The sequence below is a fragment of the Microcaecilia unicolor genome, chromosome 8 (assembly GCF_901765095.1).
Source record: "Microcaecilia unicolor chromosome 8, aMicUni1.1, whole genome shotgun sequence".
NCBI classification, from domain to species: domain Eukaryota; kingdom Metazoa; phylum Chordata; class Amphibia; order Gymnophiona; family Siphonopidae; genus Microcaecilia; species Microcaecilia unicolor.
Window position 1 is genome coordinate 234,430,837 of NC_044038.1, and position 20,632 is coordinate 234,451,468.

General features: G+C 45.6%; 1 protein-coding gene across 1 annotated transcript in view; it reads right to left on the reverse strand.

Moving 5' to 3' along the window:
* The window catches only part of DLGAP4 (DLG associated protein 4), a 279,115-nt gene that overhangs the window by 221,767 nt on the left and 36,716 nt on the right, over positions 1-20,632 (reverse strand). The window contains 1 exon segment of the mRNA XM_030212654.1: positions 19,450-19,702. Within this exon segment, the coding sequence (XP_030068514.1) occupies positions 19,450-19,702 (253 nt within the window).

Genomic DNA, 20,632 nt, shown 5'->3' on the forward strand with positions numbered 1-20,632 from the left:
GCCGCACTGAGCCTGCCATGAGTGGGAAAGCACAGGGTACAAATGTAACACAAAAAAATGTCCTGAGGAGTAGATTGAGAAGTACTGGTTTAGAACATCTAGCTTTCCAAGGTGTTTTTTTTGTTTTTTTTTTAAGAATTATGTGTTAAAGATTAGCCTCCAGCTGGAGCATCATTGGGGTTACACACTATGGTATTTTTCCATCTGGGAATTGTAGGAGCTGAACTTATAACCTTTTAGATCTCAACCAGTTGAGCTAAAGAAAAAAAGACTTGTGAGCTTGGCAGTAGATTAGATCATCTCAGGTTGTTCTCTTATTACACAGGACTGGTCAAGTCTCTTAAGGTGCCCTAAATGAACCTTCAGCCTTGAACCCACCTCTGGTAACTTTCAGGTCTCTAGACCCCCTTCGGATTTTGAGCAATAAACTGAAGAATCATGATTACCCCAATATTATCCCTCTCAGAGCACTGCCATCATGGTGGGCCCAACGTTCACAGCTAGTTATCCGGGTAGCAGAACCTATTATCTAGATAACTGTTGCTCACTGGGCCCAGTCAGAGATGATGAAAAAGAGAAACTGATGGCATGTAAAGGCTACATGATCTATCCAGTCTGCCCATCCATACTATTTACCATCCCTTCCTCTCCCTATGAAATCCTATAGACTTGCCCCATGAGTTCGGATATAATCTTCATTTCTACCACCTCAACTGGGGAGCACGGCTGTTCACCTAGGTTATCAGATACTCTTGGGCTGCAGGGCCGCTGAGGGGGGGGGGGGGGGCAGGGGGGACAAAATTCCCCGGGCCCGGGCCTCCAAGGGGGGCCCGGCGCTGGGGTCTCTCTCCTTCTCCTGCTCCCAGACCGCTGGCTCTGCAGTCCTTGGTCTCACTTGCCTGTCCTCGGCTCTGTCGATAGCCTCCCTCCGTCCGCCATTGTGACCGGGCCCCCTGAATTCAAATCGGCAGCGCCTCAGTCACCTCCGTGTGAAAGCGGCAGATCGCCTTCCCTCGTCGAGGGTGGGGCACAGTGAGGGAAGGCCCGAAGGGAGGCAATTTTCTGCTTTCACACGGAGGTGACCGAGGCGCTGCTAATTTGAATGCAGGGGGCCCGGTCACAATGGCGGACGGAGGGAGGCTATCGACAGAGCCGAGGGCAGGCAGGTAAGACCAAGGACTGCAGCGCCAGCAGCCTGGGAGCAGGAGAAGGAGGCGACAGTGGTAGGGATTGGGGGCGGCGGCAGCCCGGGTGGGGCGGCGGAGGCCCTTGGGGCAGCCTTGCCCCAGGCCCGGCTCAGTCTCTCGGCGGCTCTGTTGGGCTGACCCTGACCTGGAAAGACCTATGGCAGGGAATTACTATATTTTGTCAGCTCATCCTCAAAGGGATATGGACTTGCCAGGATTAGTGATGTATGCTGCTGCATTTTGCATATCATAAACCAGGAGAGTTAAATAGTTCTCTGACCAGGTCATGTTAGACCTTGCTTTTCTGCCTGATGGCTATGCTTGGACTTTTATCTTGTCAGTGCTGCTCTCGGATTTCACTTTCTGTTGACTTTCAATTTCTTACATTCTGCATTCTTCGATTTTGCTTCTGTTAATGTTTTATTTGCCTCTGGGAGCCTTTTCCGTCTGCTGCTTTACCTCGGTCTTATCTGCAGCTCTGCAGAGCCATTCCTTGGCATCATGCTCCATTAAGAAGAGCACCAGGATTGCATATTACATTAGCAGTCCTAACCTGAGTGCCGACAGCATTCACTTGCTAGTTTCCTGGCTCTGCGGTTTCCGTTCATATTCTTTCATATAGCCCTTACGGTTCTGATATAACCTTTTACTTTTTTTTTTACCAGTTTTTTTAAATAAAATCTCTGCACCTTGTATTAATTCCCTGAATTCACACTATAATGGTAATAGTTTGGTCTTTGTGGCATGGCAGGAATGGAAGCATGTTGCCTTTGGTATATAGTTAAAAGTTTGGACTGTAAGATACTGCCCACCTCTGTATCAGGACATGTAGTTAGTTCAAACTGCAGAAGACACAAGCAGCAAGAGGTGTCATTTCCAAAACAAACAAAATGTAATTTTCTCTAGTTTTTGGAGCATGCTATATCCAAATACTACACACGACTAAAACCTTTCTTCCCAAGAGAAACCTTTCGAAACCTAGTACAATCACTGGTCCTAAGCCATGCAGACTCACAAAAGAACTCCAGACCGCCCAAAATACAGCAGCCAGATTGATATTTAGCAAAACACGATTCGAAAGTGCCAAACCCCTTCGAGAAAAGCTGCATTGGCTCCCAATCAAAGAACAGATCATCCTCAAAATCTGCCCTTTAGTCCATAAAATTATATATGGCGTAGTCCCAGGATACATGATAGACCTTATAGATCTACCAATAAGAAACAGAGTCGGATCGTCAAGATCCTACCTAAACCTACACTACCCAAATTGCAAAGGACTGAAATACAAAACAACTTACGCAGCCGGCTTCTCCTACATAAGTGCACAACTATGGAATGGGCTGCCAAAAAATGTGAAAACAATCCATGACCACCTGAACTTCAGGAAATCATTAAAAACCAACCTCTTCAAAAAGGCCTACCCCAACGACCCCACATAACCCTCTTCACTCAGGAACATAATATAACTAATGATCGTACTGGACATCACGCAATCTTCATCCTTTCCGATCCTCCACATATACCTCATTCGATCACTATACAACCTGTATTTGTTATAAACCGACTGGGCAAACGCCTCTTACGGTACTATGTAAGCCACATTGAGCCTGCAAATAGGTGGGAAAATGTGGGGTACAAATGCAACAAATAAATAAATCCCCACCCCAGACTTTAAAAATGTGGCTCTCCCTCTTTACCCCAGGGTAATGATGTCAGGCACCATCGCTTGCGGTTACCCTACATTATTTCAAACGTACTTGGATTGCATGCGAATTGGGTATGTGCCTAAATTTGTGCACACAATTTTGAGTGCCATAAGTAGAATTCGGGGGTTAATGTACAATTTACAGTATTTTGCAAGTTACTTGTGCAAATGTTGGTCCCACCCAGGCCCTGCCCTGCTCCGCCCCTGTGAATGCCCCATTACATTTACACATTGAGTTGCACATCGTATTCAGCTAGTATTTATTAGTATTCTATAAATTTACGCATGCAGACAGCATGCAAAGTTAGATGCCATGTTATAGAAAGAGGGGGGGAGGGGGAAAGCTATAATTGGAAAGAATGTTAGGTAAGGATTCTTTATTTCATGAGTTGTGTTTCTACAGATCTGATTGTAGATACAGTAATACCTCGGTTTTCGTTGACTTCGGTTATCGTCAGTTTTGGTTTTCGTCAATTTTTTCCACGAAAAATTTGTCTCAGATTTCGTCAGTTGCCTCGGATTTCGTCGGCGTGCCCACGTGACCTCGCTGCTAATTTTGCGAAAACAAAGGGTGACCCACGCTTTCTTCTGCTCAGTGTGGCATTGTTTCTCGTTGTGTGAGCATCACTCCGCGCATCTAGCCAAACAATTCCATGTTAAATGTTCATGTGTTCGTATGGAGGAGTGGCCTAGTGGTTAGAGTGGTGGACTTTGGTCCTGGGGAACTGGGTTCGATTCCCACTGTAGGCACAGGCAGCTCCTTGTGACTCTGGGCAAGTCACTTAACCCTCCATTGCCCCAGGTACAAATAAGTACCTGTATATAACATGTAAGCTACATTGAACCTGCTATGAGTGGGAAAGCGCAGGGTACAAATGTGAGAAAAATTAAATAAATATGGAAATAATTGCCTCAGTTTTCATTGATTGTTTTCGGACGTATTATCGACAAAAACCGAGGCATCACTGTACTCTGAGGATCTTTTACTAAGATGTGCTTATGTTTTTAGAGTGCACTAAAAGTGTGGGCGTGCTAAAAAGGAACATTTCCAAAAGCCATTTACATGGATAAATGACTTTTTGAAAACTGCCATTCTGTTTGCCACCCCTCCCCCCTCCAAGAATCTGCCACCCTAGGTGACTGCCTAGTCTTGCTAAATAGTTAAGCTGGCCCTCACTTAGATGAGAGAGATCAGTAAAAGAGATGAGCCTCAGCCATAACGTAAGACACCGGTTTTCCCCAAACACAAGTCCCTCTACTCTAGGCCTGGTTTTCAAAGTAAGCAGAAAATGAAAATACAGCTGTTTTAAGTTGATGAATATTTATTGGAAATGTCCTGGAAACCAGATACGGTTGGGTGTATCCAGAGAGTCCCAGCTCTTTCTTATCTGCCTGTATCCCTACCAGCTGCAGAATTGACTAATGAATAGACATCGTCCCCTTAAGAATTCACCTTTCTCAGTGAAAAACGGGCTTTGAATGTACTGAGCTAAGCAGAAGGGGGAAAATGGTTTCAGCAGCCCCCCCACCCTTTTTTTTTAGTAATTTCCTCTACAAGGTGAGATAAGAGAGTTCACTAGTCTCTGAGGTATCTGCAGGCAGCTCGCAGATAATGAGACACCAGATTCTGGGTTTCTCTCTCTCTCTCTCTCTCTGTCTCTGAAATTTTCTCTCTTCTGTATTTGCAAAACAGTTTCTTCCATTCCTCATGTGAAAATAAATCTTGTGTGAAAGCACAGCGTGTAGAGGAGGGTAATTCCAAAACAGGGTGCCTAGAGTAAGAGTATAGGCAGGGCCTATTTCAAACCTATTTAATAAAGAAATTTATTATTTTCTTACAATATCATCTGTTAGGTATCTACTGAGCGGTTTACAGAGTATCTATATATACAAGAAGGTGAAATAAAATAAGTATTAAAGGTAAAATTAAAAAAATAAGAACACCATTACTAATAAGAAGAAAAGATTAAGAAATGAAGGGGTCCTTTTACTAAGGTGTGCTAAATGCTAAGAATTCCACCATTAGTACATGCTAAATCCATTCACACACCATAGTAAACGGACCTCTAAGTGCCAAAGTGCTGGGGGTCCCCCAGGCTCACCATAGGTTCAAGAATTGTAAACTGCCTAGACCCATCTTTTGGAATGTTGCCGGGTTATCAAGTTCCTAATAAACATAAGCAACTGTTCGAAACATACTATGACTAAGGGGTAGATGCATCAAGCAAACGTAAAAAAATCAAAATCGTTAAAGGCCCTAACGATTTTTAAAAAACGAAGAATGCACCAAAAAAAAAAGTCACACATGCTCAGATCGGTATAGAAACGTACAATGTATCAAAGAATCACAATACACATCGTTAATCGGCCCCCAAATCATGCGCAGAGCAGCCAAGCGTTATGTTAGCTGCTCTGCGCATGCCACAAACAGTCAAAACACAGTCAAATCACAAGCACATGGCTCCCAAATCAAAACAAAAAGAAAAAAAAAGGGTCGGGGGCAAAGGCGCGGTCAGAGCGCCTGTATGCGTCCTTGTCGTTACCACGTAGGTACTGACGTCAGACAGGGGCGTGCCCCCGCGAACGACCGCATCGACTGGCGAAGGCAGCACAGCTTTCTCTTGCCGCGCCCTTCGACAGAGGAGGGCGCACCCCGGTAAAGGAGGGGGGCGATGGAGGGGGAATGGCGACGCGACCCAAAGGGCGGGGACGACGAGGATGTCGGGAGGCGGAGCTGAGGTGAGAGAGTATGAGAAGGAGGGGGCGGGCTGCTGAATTTGCTTTGTGGGGAGCGGCGAAGTGGGAGCGCGGGGGGGGGGGCAAGGCTCCATACAGACGCCTCGACCAGGCCTTGCCCCTCCGCCCTTTTTTTATTTTTTTATTTGTGAGTTCTGAGGTCTTTGGCCAATCACAGCGCTTTTAGCTCTGCTAATGCGTTGGGAATTGGCTCAAAGTTTGTTTGTTTTTAACTTTACACTTTTTCCTGGCACAGAGCTGTCCTAACGAGAGGTCCAGACCTCTCGTTAGATTTCCTGCCTTTTCCTGCGTAAAGGCAATCGGAAAAGGTTAGTGCATGTCGTTTCAATGGGGTTTCACACTAATTGCTCAACTCCATTCCGTTTTCGTTAGCTGCTGGCTTCCTCGGTAAAAGCCCTTTGATGCATGCAACGGATCAATTTTCCTCGTTGGAGAGTCATTAAAGGCTCATTTAGCTTTAGTGCATCTGCCCCTAAATCTGGAATCCATCTTTAATAGAATCGTTTTTAGACCTGACTTGACATTTTCTAAGCTTGATTCTGACCTTACTTGAATTGAGAGAGCATTCCAAAGTGTGGGAGCAAACACACTGAACATCCTACTGCGAAATCGTCTAACTGTGGGTATTACGAGCAGCTGTTGTAGGCTGGATCTCAGTGATCTGCTTGGAAAATAAGGTATGAAATGTCGCAGTAAATAGAGCGGAAGACCAGTGCGTTGTGCTTTAAATGCTAATAATAGAATTTTGTATGTAATACGATGTGATTACAGTAACCAGTCAGTGCTCTTGTTCGAGCAAAGGTGTCACATCATCAAACTTTCTGGCTACGGTGATGAGCTTAACTGCGGTATTCTGAATGTTTTGAAGACGTCGCGTATCGAAATGCTCGAGAACTCAGTACAAAGCATTACAGTAATCTAAAGTGCTTATAACCAAAGCATGAATCAAAATTCAAAGTGCACCTAGAACAAGTAAGGGACGTATAGAACATATTAGCTTTAGTTTATAAAAAACAGTATTGGATTACTGAAGATATTTGTGTGAGTGAAAAATAAGGGAATGATCTAAATAACCCTTAGGAAGCTTGGAGGAAGCACTTGATATCTCCCAGGGAGATGAGAGAAAAATAATGAATGGATGGTTTGATAGTAAGTAGTTTTTAATAAACTAAACTAGGATTTTCATTGTTAATTACAGTTGGTGTATTGATATTTAGGATTCTAATTGGAATAATAGGTTTAATTATCCTGTCTTCCGTAACGATAAGTGCTTTAGATTTTGTGGGATTTGGAATCATCTGATGGGAAGAGCAAAGATTCAGCAAAGATGTTACGTTTTAAATTGAGGGAATTTAAATTTTCTGAATCTGTAGGATCTACGCAAGTGAGAGATTGCATATCGTCAGCATATAAAAATGGAGTCATGTCTTAAAGGACTAAATACAAGTTAGACAAGGGGCAAGAAAAATATTAAATAATGTCGCTGCCAAGATGGAGCCTTAGTGGAACTCCACTTGGTAAGACTTATATATTGGATATAGAATCCTGCCAATAGACTACTATTTCCTGTTGGAAAAATGAGTGAAACCAATCATATACCCCTGGATTCTATAAATAGCATGCAAATTTCCACATGAAAAACTGTGCACTGTCCTAAGACACATGGGTGCTGGGGTGCTTGAGCCACCCCCAATATTTCACCCACTGGAAGTTTGTTCCCCTCCCTCCCTCCTCCCTTCGAGTTCCAGGCCCCCTCCCTCCGAATTTTAAAAAGTCATCTATCTTACCTCGTCGGGTTAGGGCGGCAGCAGCGGTAAAAAGCATGCAGGCTCGGCTCAGTGCTTAGGTGCTTTCCTTCCCTCTCTCTCAGCTCTGGTCCCGCCCTTGCGGAAACAGGAAAATGAGGGCGGGACCAGAGCTGAGAGAGAGAGAAGGGAAAACAACTAAGCACTGAGCCGAGCCTGCATGCTTTTACCGCTGCTGCCGCCCTAACCCCGACGAGGTAAGATAGATGACTTTTAAAATTCGGAGGGAGGGAGCCTGGAACTCGGAGGGAGGAAGGGAGGGACAACAATCCTGGAACTGGGAGGGGGGGGGGACCCTGGAACTGGGAGGGAGGACCCTGGAACTGGGGGGAAGGGGACCCAGGAACTGGGAGGGAGGGACCCTGGAACTTGGGGGGGAGGGGGGCCCTGGAACTTGGAGGGAGGGGAGGGAAGAAGAGAGAGGGGAGGGAAAGGAGAGAGAGAGGGGAGGGAGGGGGGCCTGGAACTCGGAGGGAGGTGGAGGGGATGAGGGAGGGGGACAGGGGAGGGGGACAGGGAGGGAGGGGGAGGGGATGAGGGGGAGAGGGAGGGGGACGAGGGGGAAGGGGTCAAGGGGGGAGGGGGACAGGAGAGAGGGGGAGGGGGAATGCACCACCTGTAAAAAAAAAAAATTCAGCACCCCCAATCATTTTGAAAAGTTGTCTCCTATGTCCTAAGATGCAAGCCAATTAGCATAACTGGGTGCTAACAATCAATTATAAGCATTAGTTGGCAACAATATGAATTTGCACACATCTTGCTAAGTACTATTCTATAAAGATCTGCGTGTAAATCTCAAAAGGGGGCATGGTCATGGGAGGGCCACAGGCAGGTCAGAGATGGTCACTAAAGATACAAGCATTATTACTGAATACCGAGGATCCACGCTTCAATTACGCAGCAGGTCTCAGCTAGAACACTGTAGTCATGGGACCTGAGCATGGCCAGTATGGATTACCTTAAGATGTTGTGTGTGTCTCCCCCCCCCTAGGATTTGAGCACTTCCTGTGCAGGATCCCTAACCCAATCAACCTAGGATTGGGAAACCCAGCTTGGAGATCAAACCAGGTACCTTTTACATGGCAGCTCACAGCACTGCTCCAGAGCAGGTCAACCTCCCTGCCTAAATAGTGTTAAATCCATCCTTTTCCTCATTTGATAGTAGTATATATTGTGTGTCTTTTCAGCGTTACATTCAGGTGCAGGGCTTGCTCTCTAAAAGGGCAAGTCTATAAATTGACACCTTGGTCCAGGCACCCCAATGCCTTGTGCTTAATGCCAATTCTATAATTGCATCATGGCACCAATATTTCATTATAGAATAGAAGCATATGGTCAGCATTGGTGCACCCATCTATAGGGGCACCCTCTTATGCCATGTCAATGTCAGGCATACTTTGGCACACTTGGATATGCCAAGTGACGTGCATGTTTATAGTATTCCATAAACTATTCACCTACCTGGGAGACACGCCCATGGTCCTCTGATGCTGTGCCCACATTTACACCCCCTTCAGTCCGTTCAGAACTCTGCTGCACGTCTTATCTTCCGCCTGAACCGATACACTCATATCACCCCTCTCCTCAAGTCACTTCATTGGCTTCCGATCAGGTACCGCATTCAACTCAAGCTTCTGCTACTAACCTACAAATGCACTCGATCTGCAGCCCCTCCTTACCTCTCAACCCTCATCTCCCCTTACGCTCCTACCCGTAACCTCCGCTTTCAAGACAAATCCCTCCTTTCAGTACCCTTCTCCACCACCGCCAACTCCAGGCTCCGCCCTTTCTGTCTCGCCTCACCCAACGCGTGGAACAAACTCCCCGAGGCCATACGCCAGGCCCCCTCCCTGCCCATCTTCAAATCTCTGCTTAAAGCCCACCTCTTCAACGTCGCCTTTGGCACCTAACCTCTACACCTCTACCCAGGAAATCTAGACTGCCCAACTTGACATTTCGTTCTTTAGATTGTAAGCTCCTTTGAGCAGGGACCGTCCTTCTTTGTTTATTTTGTACAGCGCTGCGTAACCCTAGTAGCGCTCTAGAAATGTTAAGTAGTAGTAGTAGTAGTAGTAGTAGTTAGGCACTATCCCACAGATTCTATATACCACAACTTATGTTGCATGCGCAAAACTGGTCATATTCTGGATTTGCGCATGCAACTTAATTACATAACAAGCCAATCAGCACTGGTAATTGCCAATCAACAAGCAATTATTGATACTAATATGCAAAGAACAAATTATAAAGAAACTTCAGACCGCTGAAAACATGGCAGCCAGGCTTATATTTGGAAAAACGAGATTCGAAAGCCCCAAACCCCTCCGAGAAAAACTGCACTGGCTCCCAATCAAAGAACGTATTGCTTTCAAAATCTGCACCCTGGTTAATAAAATTATCTACGGCAAAGCCCTGGGATACATGACAGACCTCATAGACCCACCAACCAGAAACACAACAGGATCAACACGAACATACCTAAATCTCCACTACCCAAGCTGCAAAGGACTCAAATACAAATCAACCTATGCATCCAGCTTTTCCTACATAAGCACACAACTATGGAACGCATTACCAAAAGCAGTGAAAACAACTTATGATCATCTAAACTTCCGGAAATCATTAAAAACTAACCTGTTCAAAAAGGCATACCCGACCAACCCAACTTAAATGCCTGTACCCTGCAACACAACAAAACCAAAGCTCATCACTCTTCCTGTCTACGATTCCCTAATGTGTCTGTACACACGTACCTTCTTCTACCACAACATCACTGTATTTGTTCATACTGGAATTGGCGAATGCCTTTACAGTACTATGTAAGCCACATTGACCCTCCAAATAGGTGGGAAAATGTGGGATACAAATGTAACAAATAAATAAATGGCATTAATTAGAATTTACTATAACATGTAAATTACACGTACATTCTAAGTAGCATAGTTGAATAGTGGGCGTGGTCATGGATGTGGAATGGGTGAGTTGTGGGCGTTTCGAAAATCTATGCATGTTGTTATAGAATACACCCGGTCTGTGCCCAATTTTGATGTCTGCATTTACGCCAAGTTTTACTTGGCGTAACTACCATGACTAAATTTAGATGCACTTTATTGAATTTGCTTAGGTATATTTTTAAAGGTGTGATATATAGAATCTAGCCCTATGTCACCTATATAGAACAGCACCTAATTCATGTAAGCGTCTACTTCATTGGATGGCGTCTTTGATATGCATAAGTGGCACCAACCTGTAGGTGCCACTTTACAAAACTAACCCCTGTTGACATTGTTCAATAATATCACCTGTTGACCCTGTCTAGATTCAGCTAATTCTAGGTGAAACTGCGCAGTATGAAAACCATCCTTTTCTTCATTTGATACTGGTAAATGTTGTTCAATAATAACACCTATTGACTGTTAATTCCAGGTGAAATTGGGTAGCATGCTTAAAAAGTATATTTGTTGCTACCTCTTAGTCGGTTCTGGTGCAGAATTACAGTTCTGTCGGTAGCAGTAACATCAGCCGCAGAAGTGCTTAATGTACAGCACGGCCTCTGGTATTAAAATCACTTTGCAAGACTGAATCTTGGGTTGAAAGCATTGTGTGCTCTGTGGCTTCCAGCCCACATCTCATTTGATGGTTAAAATGTTTGATGTTTATTGCTGCTCTCTTACCGCACATTGATACTAAACTCATCATAGGACTCATCAAAGCTCACTAGACAATAATTATCCTGTTGCCTCCTTCCACACAGTAGGAAAAGAGAGGAATCGCTCTTTATGAAGGACAGTGGAAGAATTACTAAAATATAGGGGGGCAAGAGAGAGGGCACTCTAGGTTGCCCTCTAGAGACTGGAAATGGATTTGCGGTTCACCTCAGTGCGAGTTGTAGACTTATAACACAGGGAGAAAGTCAGTGGAGGGCATGAATCATATGCAAACCCAGGTGCTTGGTTTAGTAGAATTTGGCATTATTTTAATATTTTTGCTACCTTGAGCCCAGTAGGAATCAATGAATTGCTCAGTATATATTATTTAGGTTGAAATATGCCATTGTGCGGCATACAAAGATGTAAACCGTGGTGTGTGGGAGGGAAGGAGAATGGGAGTATTGTCCATTGGGACATTCCATATGCAGCTCAGAGTAGGTCGATGCTGGACTACTTGCAGGATGTTCCCTTCAAAGAACATGCAGTGGTGGCAGGACGTTGGTGCATTCTCTGAGGGGAAATGGCAAGATTTTCACTGTAATGTTTATTGCATTTTTTTTGCTATACTGCCTTTTGTGGTCAAAACAGGTGTTTTACAGTATCCAAAAAATAGGCCAGAGGCCTTAAAGTGGAAAAGAAAAAATAGCACACTAAACCATAAGCCATCCTCCCCCCACCCCCCCCTCAACAGCCATGTGAGTTAGTCCAAGCCAAATTCTAAGGACGATGAGTCAACTTGGCTGCTTTTCTCAGTTAAGGACAAGAACAAGAGGATGTAATCTCCTGCATTGGATAGCTTGGAAATATGCTTAGCTAGAGCAACTGGACTAATTAGATAAACCAAACAGTGATCTGCCAAAATCTACTACGTTGTTATGTAGCTAATTTCAGAGACCGTAATTGAGTATTGCAGTAATAAAGTTAACTCATAACTCGGGGTGGGTGGCTATTTGGAGTTCAGCAATCACCAAACGGAATGGTTCCGTGTGAGAACAGAAGCCACATCAGGTGACACAAAAGCAAGTGCCCTGTTAGGCAATACACCAAAAGCAAGATCAAAATGAGACTAGTATGATTTTCAAAAGTGGTGCCTGAAAACAAAAGGATAAGGCAATGGGCTGGGTTCAATTTTATGCAAATGTATATTCATTGGGGAAATCCTGAAAATCCGCCTGGCACTGTTCCCTCTAAAACTGAGTTGGAGTCCTACACCTCCAGTCTTGCCAGTGGGGGGTGCTGTTTCACTATCACATTTTCAATAGTGAGGGATAGGCAAGCTCTGCAGGACTTCAGGGAACCTGCCTGTCCCTAGCTATTGAAAACACAATATTGAAGCACCACCACCATTGGCAGTAATGCATTTGGAGAACCCCCACTCGGTCTAGAGGGAACAGTGCTGCTGACCAGTGTGCGTCAATGACATCCATCCCCCACTAGCCCACCTTCACACTTCACTGGGACCACTTTGGATTCTAAGAAGCTGAAGGAGATCCACCAAATATCTTCCCATGTGGTGCCATGACACTGCTGACCATCCCCACTAGCCCACCTTCAAACTTCACTGGAACCACTTTGGATTCTAAGAAGCTGAAGGAGATCCACCAAATATCTTCCCTTGTGGGGCCATGACACTGCTGACCATCCCCACCAGCCCACCTTCAAACTTCACAGGGACCACTTTGGATTCTAAGAAGTTGAAGGAGATCCACCAAATATCTTCCCATGTGGGGCCATGACACTGCTGACCATCCCCACCAGCCCACCTTCAAACTTCACAGGGACCACTTTGGATTCTAAGAAGCTGAAGGAGATCCACCAAATATCTTCCCATGTGGGGCCATGACACTGCTGACTATCCCCAGCAGCCCACCTTCAAACTTCACAGGGACCACTTTGTATTCTAAGAAGCTGAAGGAGATCCACCAAATATCTTCCCTTGTGGGGCCATGACACTGCTGACCATCCCCACCAGCCCACCTTCAAACTTCACAGGGACCACTTTGGATTCTAAGAAGTTGAAGGAGATCCACCAAATATCTTCCTTTGTGGGGCCATGACACTGCTGACCATCCCCACCAGCCCACCTTCAAACTTCACAGGGACCACTTTGGATTCTAAGAAGCTGAAGGAGATCCACCAAATATCTTCCCATGTGGGGCCATGACACTGCTGACTATCCCCACCAGCCCACCTTCAAACTTCACAGGGACCACTTTGGATTCTAAGAAGCTGAAGGAGATCCACCAAATATCTTCCTTTGTGGGGCCATGACACTGCTGACCATCCCCACCAGCCCACCTTCAAACTTCACAGGGACCACTTTGGATTCTAAGAAGTTGAAGGAGATCCACCAAATATCTTCCCATGTGGTGCCATGACACTGCTGACCATCCCCACTAGCCCACCTTCAAACTTCACTGGAACCACTTTGGATTCTAAGAAGCTGAAGGAGATCCACCAAATATCTTCCCTTGTGGGGCCATGACACTGCTGACCATCCCCACCAGCCCACCTTCAAACTTCACAGGGACCACTTTGGATTCTAAGAAGTTGAAGGAGATCCACCAAATATCTTCCCATGTGGGGCCATGACACTGCTGACCATCCCCACCAGCCCACCTTCAAACTTCACAGGGACCACTTTGGATTCTAAGAAGCTGAAGGAGATCCACCAAATATCTTCCCATGTGGGGCCATGACACTGCTGACTATCCCCAGCAGCCCACCTTCAAACTTCACAGGGACCACTTTGGATTCTAAGAAGCTGAAGGAGATCCACCAAATATCTTCCCTTGTGGGGCCATGACACTGCTGACCATCCCCACCAGCCCACCTTCAAACTTCACAGGGACCACTTTGGATTCTAAGAAGTTGAAGGAGATCCACCAAATATCTTCCCATGTGGGCCATGACACTGCTGACCATCCCCACCAGCCCACCTTCAAACTTCACAGGGACCACTTTGGATTCTAAGAAGCTGAAGGAGATCCACCAAATATCTTCCCATGTGGGGCCATGACACTGCTGACTATCCCCACCAGCCCACCTTCAAACTTCACAGGGACCACTTTGGATTCTAAGAAGCTGAAGGAGATCCACCAAATATCTTCCCATGTGGGGCCATGACACTGCTGACCATCCCCACTAGCCCACCTTCAAACTTCACTGGAACCACTTTGGATTCTAATAAGCTGAAGGAGATCCACCAAATATCTTCCCATGTGGGGCCATGACACTGCTGACCATCCCCACCAGCCCACCTTCAAACTTCACAGGGACCACTTTGGATTCTAAGAAGCTGAAGGAGATCCACCAAATATCTTCCCATGTGGGGCCATGACACTGCTGACTATCCCCACCAGCCCACCTTCAAACTTCACAGGGACCACTTTGGATTCTAAGAAGTTGAAGGAGATCCACCAAATATCTTCCCATGTGGGGCCATGACATTGCTGACCATCCCCACTAGCCCACCTTCAAACTTCACTGGAACCACTTTGGATTCTAATAAGCTGAAGGAGATCCACCAAATATCTTCCCATGTGGGGCCATGACACTGCTGACCATCCCCACTAGCCCACCTTCAAACTTCACTGGAACCACTTTGGATTCTAATAAGCTGAAGGAGATCCACCAAATATCTTCCCATGTGGGGCCATGACACTGCTGACCATCCCCACTAGCCCACCTTCAAACTTCACAGGGACCACTTTGGATTCTAAGAAGCCGAAGGAGATCCACCAAATATCTTATTTATTTATTTGTTGCATTTGTATCCCACATTTTCCCACCTATTTGCAGGCTCAATGTGGCTTACATTGTTCCGTAATTGTGATCGCCATTTCCAGAAGGAGAAATACACAGTTATATTGTAATAAGGTTCGTAGATGACAGAGTAGATTAGGCAAAACAAGTAAAAAAAATTCATTATCGTGATGAGAAATAAAATGGTAATGCGTTAAGGTTCAATCATGACAGAGTAACTTAAACATTTAAAAATTTCCGTTTAGTCCAGCTCTGGTATGAGTTTTGTTGTCTAGTATTTAGGATGGATCGTTATGGTATGCTTTACTGAACAGGTTGTTTTTTAGTAATTTTCGGAAGTTAGTTATGTCGTGTATTATTTTTGTGGCTTTTGGTAATGCATTCCACAGTTGCCTATGTAGGAGAAGCTGGATGCATATGCTAGTTTATATTTTAGTCCTTTGCAGCTGGGGGTGACATGTGGGACCATGACACTGCTGACCATCCCTACCAGCCCACCTTCACTGGGGGGGTATCCTCAATGTTGTGAACACTTCCAAATGCATTTTCTTGACTATACGGTCTGTGCCAGAGCCAGTGGTGGGAGGCGGGACTGGTGGTTGGGAGGCTGAGATAGTGCTGGGCAGACTTATACGGTCTGTGCCAGAACCGGTGGTGGGAGGCGGGGCTGGTGGTTGGGAGGCGGGGATAGTGCTGGGCAGACTTATACGGTCTGTGCCAGAACCGGTGGTGGGAGGCGGGGCTGGTGGTTGGGAGGCGGGGATAGTGCTGGGCAGACTTATACGGTCTGTGCCCTGAAAAGGACAGGTACAAATCAAGGTAAGGTATACACAAAAAGTAGCACATGTGAGTTTATCTTGTTGGGCAGACTGGATGGACCATGCAGGTCTTTTTCTGCCGTCATCTACTATGTTACTATGAAACCGTCCAACCCCTTTTAAACTCTGCCAAGCTAACCGCCTTCACTACGTTCTCCAGAGTTTAATTATGTGTTGGGTGAAGAAAACTTTTCTCCTATTTGTTTTAAATTTACTACACTGTAGTTTCATCGCATGCCCCCTAGTCCTAGTATTTTTGGAAAGCGTGAACAGACGCTTCACATCCACCTGTTCCATTAGCTCCTTGGGTCTCACTATTTGTTGCTAATGGGGAGGGGAGGGATTATTTCCTTTTGTTTGCTTTTGTTAATAATGCTTTGATGTTTTTCTGCATTTGTACTTTATATACAAACTTTAATAAAGATGATTTCATTAAAAAAAAGTTGAGTGCTAGGAAACTGGACAAAGCGGTGAAAGAGAAAAACATTAGAATGGCATTGATCATAGAGGTGTCAGTCCCAAGCGACCGCTCCACCTAGCGAATCATGTAGACGGAGAAAAGATGTTGACGTCTGAGAACAAGAAAAGGTGATAGAAGAATATGGAAATGTTTCTCATCGTTTTGGGTGCCCCAGGCCTCATTAAAAAGAATTTCCAAGAGCCACTGAATAAATTGCCTACACACTTAACATCTTATGAACTCCAGAAAGAAGTTCTCTTTTGGCATAATGCAGGTACTACGGCGAGTGTTAGCAGTAAATTTGAGAAACTGAGATCAGATTCCACATACCCTGTCATAGTATTCACAAAACTAACCCATTTGGAGAAAGTGCCCAGTAAAAACTGGAGAAGCAATCAAGATTTCTTCTTTTTATTTGGAGCAAATGCATTAAGCGGATCTTTTACTAAGCTGTGGTAGCGTTTTTAGCTTGCGGTAGAAATCAGTTGGAGGTCCATACGAATATAATGGGTGACTCGGCGTTTACCGCCAACTGATTTCTACAGTGAGCTAAAAACTCTACCACGGCTTAGTAAAGGACCCCCTAAGTAAATTTTAAAAAAACCAAAAAACTAATAATTCTTAGCCTGGCTGAGGACCAGTGGCGTTCCTAGCCTCGACAACACCCGGGGCGGATCGCCGATGCGCCCTAACGGGTGCAGCGTGCCCCCCTGGGTGCACGCCGCTGAGGGGGTGCCGCGGCGCGCGCCTGTCAGCTGCGAGTTCGCTATGCTAAATTCTCTCGTTTGCTGCAGCTCCTTCCCTCTGCCCCAGAACAGGAAGTAACCTATTCCGGGGCAGAGGGAGGGAGCTGCAGCGAACGAGAGAATTTAGCGTAGCGAACTCGCAGCCGACAGGCGCGCGCCGCGGCACCCCCCAGCGGCGTGCACCCAGGGCGGACCGCCCCCACCGCCCCCCCTTGGTACGTCACTGCTGAGGACTGCTGGGAAAACCTTCATGGCTGCTTTTATACCAGCAGGGGTCAGGCATATACAGCAGTCATGGCTCTCACCCATTGCTTTAGTGCACCACCTTCTAAATGTGCCTGAATCCAGGTCTACTGCTTTTTAAAATCCAGACCTTGAGAAGAAATGACATTTATGATAAGAAGTGCCAGAAAATGCCTCAGGGTCTCTCTCCTGGGGATACTCTTCCTTTTATAGGGTTTTCTCTCTCTCTAATGAATGTGGTGGAAAGAGGCTGAAGACCTCCAGTCATGCACAGAACAGACAGAGCATGGGTGAGGGCAATGCCTGCTTTCCTATACTGTCTGTCAGTGTGTCTCAGCCCGGCACTGGATGAAGCCCCTTTTGGGATGAGAGGGTCTCGCTCCATCTCCATAACTGTGCAGTATTTAGCACAGTTTCTCAAAACTCCCACAGCCAGTTGGGTTTTCAGGATATCCACATTGACTTATGTATGAGAGAAACATGCAAATTCCAGGTCTCCAATGTATCCAGAGCTATCTTATAGATGTTATGTATATCCTGAAAACCCAACTGGCTGTGCGGTCTCCAGGATAGGCATGAGAATCCCTGCTTCATCGTCTTTGTTTAAAAAAAAAAAAAAAACTCACTCATTAATTAAATAATTACTGCTGACAGCAGGGATTTATTATTCATCCTGTTCAGTGTTGTATCCAGGTCTGAAATCCCCAGGTCATTTCCTACAGCTCCGAGAATGACTGTCAGGTAACAAAGACTTAGGATTTCATGCAGATTTCACTTAAACGTATTACTGAGGAAGACTATCCCTTGCCATTCACTCCCCTCCACCAACACACACAGGCTCTCTCGTACTTTTTTTCCTTGCATTTCCATCACTGCTTATGTCATGCTTTTTTCTCATCCTGCCCACATAATCAGATTAGTAATAGGACAAGGCTCAGGCTGATTTCTCTGTACTGCTGATTTTGTTAAAGCAACCCACATCCGAGCTTAATTCTCTGTGTCTCTCTGAGAATGAAAACGAGGCGTAGTGCCCTCGGGTGCACGGAGCCAACCATAATATGGCCCCGTGCCCCGACGGGCCCAGTGGGGGGGGAGGGGCCAAGCAAAGAGGGGAAGTTTTCCCGCTGGCCCCTGGTACCCTGCTGGGATGGGAGGGGAAGAGCGAGGGGGTTTATAACCCCCGGGCCAAGCCCGGACGCCATAGTTTCTCAGCATCCGGGCATCGACCTGCACCCACCCACCCTCCTTAACGACAGATACGAACGCTAGGCAGCTGGGACAGCTGTGCTTACGGTTGAGCTCCCTTGCTGTGCGGCGGGGAGCTCTGTATATGGTTGGTCAGTCTTGCTAATGGTGGCGGACTGTGTGGGCTGTTAAGCCGGAAGGTTTGGGTTGGCTTGGGTATACCTAGTGCAAATTTTGATGGTATGAAAATAAAGCTGCGGCCAAGTTGTGCCATGATAATAAATGCATTGTCTCCTGTGTTTACTGCATCATCACAATTACTCGTCAGGCACGAGGGGTCTCGGCTGCCTATGTTATGGCAAACAGGTAGATCACCGCTGGACACAATGGGGAGGGCTTTGTCCCTGTGCCCAGGGGGTTCAGCCATTTTCAGCAGCAAAGCTCATGAGTGCTACAACATTTGACATAAAGCATGAGAGACTCTGGAGGGGGAAAGACCTATGACATTCAACTCAAATTCAATAGATTCCACAGGAACAGGCAGAAAAATGTTTCATGTGTTGGAATGCTAGAAATGGAAATCATTTCCCCTTAGAAAGGACAGTCAGAGCACTGTCTTTTGTACAGAGAGAGACAGAGGGGCACTGGGCAGCTCTACCAGAAAACCTTTTTCATAGTGCTACATCACAAAAATGTCACTCAAACGAAGAAGAAAGCTGTTCACTGTACCCAGGAACACTGTTTCCTCTAAACACAGCCCTCGAGACACACCTATTTATACACGGATACATAGAATTTGCCCAAAGAACGCCTAAGTTGGGCACCAGCATTTAGCAGGTATAAGTATGGCACTCGTAAGTTAGGCATGGGATCCACCCCTTATGCTCTTCTATAAAGGACACTCAAGTTTTTTCAGCACCATTTGTTGTGTTCCTTCCTTAGTGTGTGTTAAATGATTTTAGAATCTAAAACAAAAAAGTGAAATGAATGAAAAAAAAATCTTCAAAGACAAGGTAATCGGATTAAACTAAAGATCGTCTTTGCCTGCCCAACTTGCAGGGAACTCACCATTATTCCTGGGCAGGGTCCTGCTGATGTTACTGGTGAAAGGTGGTGACATAGATTGCACCGAGGTGGTGTCCTCATCTTGGGAACATCCCGCCTGGATGGCACGGAGGTAACTGTGGCTCCGAGAGCGGAAGTAGTTGGGAAGCGGTAGGTCCAGCACCTCAATAGGCATCGACTCTGGCTCACTGTACAAGGAATCGCAGGGCACTTCATATGGCAGTGGCATCTCTATCTCCCGCACCTGCATTGGGTACTGAAGAAGATAGAGAAGAACAGTCAAGGCTGCAGGATACAGAATTCTTCTGGCCTCGGATCCACTCAGTCTCACAGCGGTCACAGTGCGTCCCAGGACTACCCATTCTGCACAAGGTCATCTAGGGCAGTGTTTCCCAAGTCCAGTCCTGGAGTACCCCTTGCCACGCAGGTTCTCAGGATATCCACAAAGAGATGTGCATATAAATGGAAGCAGTGTATGCAGATCAAGTTCATGCATATTCATTGTGGATATCCTGAAATCCTGACTGGCAAGGGGTACTCTAGGACCGGACTTGGGAAACATTGATCTAAGGAATTTGGAGTCTAGATGACATTAGCCATACCATTAAGACATGCTATTTTACTGTTAACCTGAGTCATTAGTAACTAGGCCTCATTGACTAAGATGGGACCTGTGGTAAAATAACCTCATCTTAATGGTAGCCAATGTTGATAACTTTCCTCCTAAGTCTTATCTCGTATTATTTTGGTGCAACTATATGCCAGGATAAAAGGCCTTATTCAAAGTGCATATTATTAAAAAGTGTAAATATCTAGCAACATGATGGCAAATAAAGACCTGTACAGTCCATCCAGTCTGCCCAACAAGATAAACTCATTTTACATGGTATGTGATACTTTATATGTATACCTGAGTTTGATTTGTCCTTGCCATTCTCAGGGCACAGAGCGTAGAAGTCTACCAAGCACTGTTCTTGGAAGATTCTGGAATCCTAAAGAGTTACAAGATTCCGGAATCCCAATTAGTAGCAACATTCCATGTATAACCCCAAAGAGTAACATAGTAACATATATTAACATAGTAAATGACAGCAGATAAAGACCTGAATGGTCCATCCAGTCTGCCCAACAAGATGAACTCATTTTACATGGTATGTGATACTTTATACCCGAGTTTGATTTGTCC